The 7,559-nt window shown below is 36.1% G+C and overlaps 1 protein-coding gene across 1 annotated transcript; it reads right to left on the reverse strand.

The window, feature by feature from the left end:
• Positions 1-1,354: 1,354 nt before the first annotated feature.
• On the reverse strand, positions 1,355-7,315 carry LOC120200718. The gene is made up of 9 exons (XM_039201484.1): positions 6,833-7,315; positions 5,769-5,954; positions 4,656-4,748; positions 4,165-4,347; positions 3,990-4,092; positions 3,693-3,878; positions 2,332-3,521; positions 1,767-2,179; positions 1,355-1,685 (listed from the first exon to the last, which is right to left on the reverse strand). The coding sequence occupies exons 1-9, from the start codon at positions 7,079-7,081 to the stop codon at positions 1,625-1,627; spliced, it is 2,664 nt and encodes an 887-aa protein (XP_039057415.1). The 5' UTR covers positions 7,082-7,315; the 3' UTR covers positions 1,355-1,624.
• Positions 7,316-7,559: the final 244 nt, after the last annotated feature.

Here is a 7,559-nt window from a genome sequence, read left to right on the forward strand (position 1 = left end):
TGAGGATATTTCGCTGTATTTCATAACGGGTCTACCTATATCCAATGGTAAAGAAGCAATTTTGGTTGTAGTTAATCGACTTACAAAGTAGGATCTTTTCTTTGCACTTCTCAAGCATTATTATGGTAAGTATGTAGCAAAGTAATGATCCAAGGGGTTGTTAAATTGCATAAAGTTCCTCGCTCAATGGTGAGGGATCGCGATCTAATCTTCTTAAGCGATCTGTACACACAGTTGGCTCGACTGCAGGGAACCAAATTGTGTATAAATTTAGCAAACTATTCCCAAACGGATGGACAGACCGAAGCACTTAACGGTTGTTTACAGATGTACCTTTGATGCTTAACTAGGGACCAAGCAAGTGCAAAATGATCCTCTGATTATGGAACGTTATTTTGTTGAGTTATCTAAATACTAAAAGTTACAAAATAATTATTCAACTATTTATATGTTTTAAACTTATCTTTTTTTCGTTAAAAAGTTAATGACCGTCTGAACTAGATGTAAACATGTTAATTAGGATATAACAAAATTTAATCCCAAAACCATTTTAGCTGTATTTTGTGAGTCGATTCTTCGTTTGTATTATTCAGTCAAGTTAGTACTTGAAATATTATGTCATCGAGTCAGTATTTAAAAGCAACAATGGTGTCAATAGACATTATTAAAATATGATTTTATTATCTCTATCGGCATGTTAAATTCCAACTTAGATGAACGTTAATATTTTAATGAAAAATGATTAGTTTGAAATATATGAATAATCCAACGACCATTTTATAATTTTTAATAGTCAATGGACTTAACAAAACATCAACCAACAATTAAGAGATTATTTTATAATTTTTAATAATTGATGGATTCAACAAAACATCAACCCATAATCGAGAGACCACTTATATACATTACCCTCAAGTTATTAGGAACAGGGAGGGTGGTTTTCATTTTCTGTTAAACAAATACACCGATGTTTGCTCATAAAGCTTTAAATTGATCCAATATTTGTCAGTACAACTACTAAAAAAATTGACTATTATTATACGAATAAAATATGAAAGATGAAAAATAAATTTAATATTTAATAAATGATAAATATAGAAAATAAAATCACATAAAACTAATATAATTGCATATAAATATGTACGCAGAATATTAGAAAGCAGGATATCAAAACTGATGAACCGTAGAAAACATCATAGGATTGGGTTACAGATGCGAAAGGACTAGTATTTTGCAGTATAACTATATATTACATCATAAATCATCGGCAATAACAGTATCTATCTGTGTCCATGGTAGCAGGATCGGACATTGCAAAACATGGGACAAGAAATAACTCAAAACAAAGGCATAATTCCACAAATCCTATTACATTAACAGCTCACCATATCAAGTACATCACCTACAACGACGACAATGATTAAACAGGAAATAAAATTAGTGAGAATGTACAAATGCCACCTTTCCAACCACACAAAAATATTACCAATGATAATCAAACCCCATACACAAAAGAGCTTTGGATATGGATATAAAAGAAACCATGTATTCACACAAGCTGAGTGCTGAACCTCAGGCTGGCTGGCTGCCCTTTGTTAGTGTTAACTCGTGATTTCAACCGCTGTCAGATGGATAACGGTGGGAAATCTTCTTCGTTCTTTAAATGGAATGATTGTACAAGTACCCTGCATGTTACAGGAGAAAAAGCTCAGATAGATTTATACCCTGCATCATTCGGTTTAATACGAAACTCCAAACTCTCAAACCTGTTCTGATTGATGCTCATAGCTGATTTTGGCCTTGTCATTCCTATTTGTGAATGATTTTCACTTGAATTTTGAGCATGAGGAGAACCTGGATATTGTTGTTTAATGCTTTCCGGAGAGGTGGAACCCAATTGTAGGGGCCCAATTGACCCAAATTCTACAACCCTGTTTGGATGGTGTATTGGGCCACTGACACTACGAGATAACACTTTTTCAGAGCTAGAATGGCGAAGCTCCGAGGACCCGGATTTTTTACCACCTTGATTTACTGACAGCACCTGTGCTAGCTCATGGTCGCTTCTCTCTGGTGAACTCGTTTCTAGGGATGTCATGGAATGGCCATTGTTACGAGGAGACCTTGCTGGTGCAGGGTTCCTTCCCCTTGATGTCCAGGATCTATCCCAGTAATGGTTCTGCAAAAAATATATATATATATAAAACAACCTTAGACAAGAAAGCCCAATGAGGAAATTTAACCCCCTTCCCCAAAAGTGTGACACCAGCAAAATGGCACTAGTCAGCAAAATTATAGAGGCCCGGTCCAGAGGCTTAAATGAGTATATACCGTGTTGGGATTAGGAAAGTATGTCCCCGTTCCTCGAGCCTTTGGCATTTCGTCCATTCCAAAACTTGCACCATGTAGCATTGGAGGGTTCATGGGGTAGTAGGCTTTCCCAGCAACACCACCATTAGCATTCATCGGCAAAATTGCATTTTGCCACTTCACTGACTTCCGTACTACATCCCATGAATTTTTGCTCTGGAACTGAGAAACCAACGTTGAGGAAATTGGAGGAACAGATGCACTTAAGACGTAGCCATAGCACCACCGACCATAATTCAAATTCTGAAAGTGAGAATCATAATCCCCACAGAGATCTGACAATGAGCTCAAAGCTTCCTGAATTCCAGCAGTACTAATGGAAGTTGTATAACCAGAATATGCAGGATATAGATCCTCAGATGACCAAGCAGAATTTGAAATCAATGGATAGTGCTTTGATCCAACAGGGTACTGAACCCCTAGACTGTGAACCAACTGCTTCTCACTGTGATCACCATGTATATTAGTGCCTAGCTCACCAGATGCCGGAAGAGTACCAGAAGTCATGTTCTTTTCAGCAAAGCCAGAACTTTCTGGCTGTTTGCTTTCTTCATTTCCATTTCTTATATCTCCATTATCCAAAGATGAGCTAGAAAAATAGAGATGAGGTGCATGCCATACATTAATCGATGAAGAACCACTGCCCTCTGCATTTGGAGAGCAAGGTTTCTGTGCATCATTTGAAATCACAGGACCTTGAATTATGGAGGTTGTCAAGTCTTCAGCGTCATTAGAGGAATGGATTCCTGAAACAGTTGTAGCATTTGTAGAACCTTGCAATTCATTACAGGTTCCATTGAAATTTGTTTCCACCAAAGAAACATTACTGTTACTGACTTTGTGCAATGATCCCTCATTATCAGATCGGTAGTTTCCAATCATGGCACTTGAATTTGAAAATTCTGATTCATAAAAGGTTTGATCTTGAACTGAATCTGCACCTGAAACTAATGATGTCACACCAAATCCACAGAATCTGGACAACGGGGCAGGATCTTGAACATCAGGCCTCTGTCCGCTTCCATGCCTATCCAGAGTGTTTGAGAAAAACTTGCGAAGTTGTTCTTCTATGCTTTCTTCTGCCTGGGAAAGAATGCGCCCCAGCTTCCGAGCCCCATAAGTGAAAGCACTTCTTATACGAAAAAAGTTTCCTAGAGAGGAAAAGGTAAAATTATAATTGAGCTTTTATCCCCCAATTAAAAGAGGATACAATGAATGTCCCTTTGTCAAATTATCTTAGAAATATTTCTGCCATACTCAAGACAAGATTTGAGTTTAAAATGAAAAGAATGCAGGAATTTGCCAAGGGAGAGTGATTCTACCTTTGCTCACACTACGACCAAGATTGTTGTTTTCTCTTAAAGGGTCTACTATATTTAGATGCTTTTGTGGAAATGTGCGTGAATTAGTCTCAAATCCTCTTGGTGGAACTGAGAACATTTCCACACACTCCTTGAGAAAATCATCACTAAGAAGTAGATCTCCCCCACCATTTTCAGGTGTCTCAACTGAAGAAAGAAAGGGAAGAAGAAGAAAAAAAAAGGATCAATGACATAAGCAACTTAATCATGTATCAAGTAGAATACAATCGGGCATGAAAGCAAAATGAAGTTGCTCACCCACAAAATCTGGCAGGGACGATATATGGATTGGACCATTCAAACTGATGCAGTAGTTTTCCCAATCAAATTTGCTAAAGTAATCCAAAAATTTATATAAAACCTGTAAAATATTCAATCAGTTACATTGATGTCATCAATTAGTTTACACTGCCAAAATTCCTGTAGCACTCACCGCTAAAGGCCCATCTAGCGATGAGTGGAAAAGATGGAAAATGTACATAACCAAAGTCTCCAAAGCATAGGTAGAAATCAAGCCATGATGAGCCCCAAGAATACGACTCTCATAGTAGCACCAAGCCTTTATCAGTATAATACTGCGTTTAAATAGATGATCTTTTCCAATAAGACGATCAACCTGCAATATTACTAGGAATGTTAGCTTTAAAAGGGGGGGTGACACATTCTGCTTAATACAAATATGATACAGCCTCCTCCTTAACAGAGACCTTATATCCATATGAAAATTTTAACTCAGACCTGCAAATGTTAGCACATGATTGATTGAAGGGGATGGAGTTGATTATGATCTAATAAATGAGAAAGAGACGGGGAGCAATTTTTTTCTTTTTCTTTTCTTTTGGGTTCTATTTGCAGATGAATTAAATTAACTTGATACTAGATAGAAGATGGCTTTCATTCATAAATTCTTATAATTTAACCTACCTGCTCAAGAAAGCACAAGGTACATAGCCCCCCTAACTGATTAAAAGAGATGTCTACCACAATATTCTGCACTAGACACTTCACAAGCTTTACCTGCCACCAGAGAAGCCAAACTTTAAGATGAACGGCAACATATGATATCAAATGATATCTGAAATGTACATTGTAAAAATAAAAATTCATCTCCAATCATAGCCATGAGGAGGATCTCGTATAATGCGAGATCAAATGACTATACAATCATTTCCACTATGCCTACCAATCGAATCTGGGATGATAAAAAAACATGTGGTGAAGTGCTTTCCTACAAAAAGAGCCACAAAATTTGAAAAGGACATGGACAAACAATAATTTGTATAATGAGATTAACTCCAATCAGTCTACATCACAACACTATAATTTGTTCATGCACAATAATCTGTATAATGATATATTAAAAAAAGCTTGGTTAAAGTCTCGGCAAAACATCCAGCCTTCAGACATGGTTACAGTTTTACTTTTAACCGAACATTTGCTATGTCACAGTTTCAACTCACCCAAACATATCATTAGATATATTGACAATGCCCCAGTATTCACTGTTAGCCCTAAAGAATTAACAATAAAATGATGCATGGCAGAAACAATTATGTTACCATTCTCCAAAATCTGGACATATAATTGCAATTTGTATTTGATACTACAGTTAAGATCTCCAGACTACAAATAAGAAGCAGACAAATATTGACAAAGCCTAAAGTGGAACATATTATAGCAGTCTTTACAAACAAAACATTGAATTGGAGAAAATCCTTCACAGTGATAGCTTATATATACGCTCCATCTTAGCATAGAAATAATTTATTCCTAGTATTTTCCAGAAACAATATTCATCAAAATGACAAAGTGGAACATGTGGATACAAAATTCTTTTGTGCTCGTGTCAATGTAATAATGACACTAAAATAAATGGTCAAGGTTGGGAGATGCAAAATGACAAAGGATGTAAATGTCAAGAACAAAAAATAAGGGATGAAGTAAAACTAATATAAACAGGTTAGTGTCTTACACATGCAGAAAACAGATAATTTCACTAAGCAAAGATCTGTAGAAACATATTAGAAGTTAAAAAACCTCAGCCCGAATCAATTGGACATCCTTCACCACAAACTCTGCAGCTCTGTTATGGTCTCCTCTTTCGAGGACAGAACATACATCATTGGCCAAAGCCTCCTCAAAGTTTAGGCCACCAAAGGCTGTCAAATCAATATCTCCATCAGGAAGATAGGTCTTCAAGGGAACTGAACCAAATGAAAACACCTGTAACAAATACAGGATAAATGATGAATATCTATCTAAACTGTTCAAAAATTCAAAACAAACTATGTATACATTCATGATCACAGCAAAAAATAGAGCAATAGGGAAAAAAATAAAAAGATTGAAATAAAATGTTTATATTCTCTGTCGTCAACAGCCATGTTCCTTTCAGCTGCGAATATTAGAAAATAAATTTCCCAGCTGATTTTTACACTCCAACATAATTGCAATTAATTGCTACAAGTTTAAGTTCAAACATCACCTCAATAACGTAATTCAAGGTAAATGGAATGTGTTTGACCAAAGTATATCAAATAATCAAAAGCATTCTATTAATAGCCTTATCTGCCACCCTCCTAGTCAAAAATTAATCTGCTACCTGTGATGATCAAAACATTAGAAAATTAACATGACAAAAGCATAGTCCGTGCAATAGAAATTGAAAGTTCGAGTTGGTCCAGCAATAACTACAACTACTAATAGGCCTTATCAACAATTTTCATCTACCAAGGGAGTTTGTTACCACAGTAAAGTTGCTCCAATTCGAAGGAAACCACTTACAACCAATGAGGCTCCAGAAGCAGGAACATAAATAGCAACCACCACCTTTCTTCAATTTAATTTCATTAATAAGAAAAAACCCTACTTCCTCTTAAAAGGGTATTCGTGTTCCTATTACTACGACAAACTACATAAGAGTTCCCTTTAAGTATTAATCCATTCTTATAAACTTATCCAATTAAATATAAAAGATACAGTATTAATCTCCAACTAAATCACTAATTAGGCAATGTTAATGTTCTATCACTTAAAAATAATAAGACAACAGCATATTATGATGATAATTAAAAACTTAATCCTTGCTTTGACTATCTGACCTCGCAACCAAGATAATTCCTAAGTAATCGCTGAACGTAATCGATAACCGCTTTTCTTCGGTCTTCTGAAACAACGGTTGGCTGAACCTGGGCTATGATCCCCTCCGTCGCTTCCTCAGCCTTTTTCCAATACTCAAGAGCAATCCCCGCTTGATTCGATGATGAAGACGATGACGATGAAGACCTATCTTCCTCGACGACGCCGTTTCGTTCAGGCGACCAATCACGGAGATCGCCCATCAAAAACATCAGAACAGCCCACTCTCCTCCCAACCGGAATCAATTTTCCCGCCTCACACTCCCAACAGAACGTCCGATCAGTCACGTGCCTCGATTCGCCGACGCCCTAATTCAACGCCTTGTTCTTCTTGATCTAAAACCCTTCGTTATTTGCTATTATTTTTGGATATCTCGCACGATCATCAGGGTTTCAAGAGAGGGTAGATAGGAGCAAAACGCAGGAGAAATGACGATAAAACGACAGTGAAATTGTGGATTCTATTCTTTCCGAGGCAAATTTTGATGGTGGTAAAAGGTAGAATCTAAAAGATTTATTTTTCTTTTATTTTTTAAGATTTTGTCGATTAATGTTCAATTTGTTTCCTTTTTTCATTACCTTTTTTATCTTTCCTTCATTGTTGTTCATTCTGAAAATATAATTATTAGTAATACTTTTACTTTTTTTAATATAGTAATATCTTTACTTTTAACTATCCATATTTTGTTA

The sequence above is a fragment of the Hibiscus syriacus genome, unplaced genomic scaffold (genome assembly GCF_006381635.1).
Source record: "Hibiscus syriacus cultivar Baekdansim isolate YM2019G1 unplaced genomic scaffold, ASM638163v2 tig00006507_pilon, whole genome shotgun sequence".
Taxonomy (NCBI): Eukaryota; Viridiplantae; Streptophyta; class Magnoliopsida; order Malvales; family Malvaceae; genus Hibiscus; species Hibiscus syriacus.

Coding starts and splice junctions, on each gene's coding strand:
- LOC120200718 (XM_039201484.1), bottom strand. CDS start 7,081: ATGTTTTTGATGGGCGATCTCCGTGATTGGTCGCCTGAACGAAACGGC. Junction 4,749..5,768: donor TCCAATTGATTCGGGCTGAG/GTTTTTTAACTT, acceptor CTCTGGTGGCAG/GTAAAGCTTGTGAAGTGTCT. Junction 4,348..4,655: donor CCTTGTGCTTTCTTGAGCAG/GTAGGTTAAATT, acceptor GTAATATTGCAG/GTTGATCGTCTTATTGGAAA.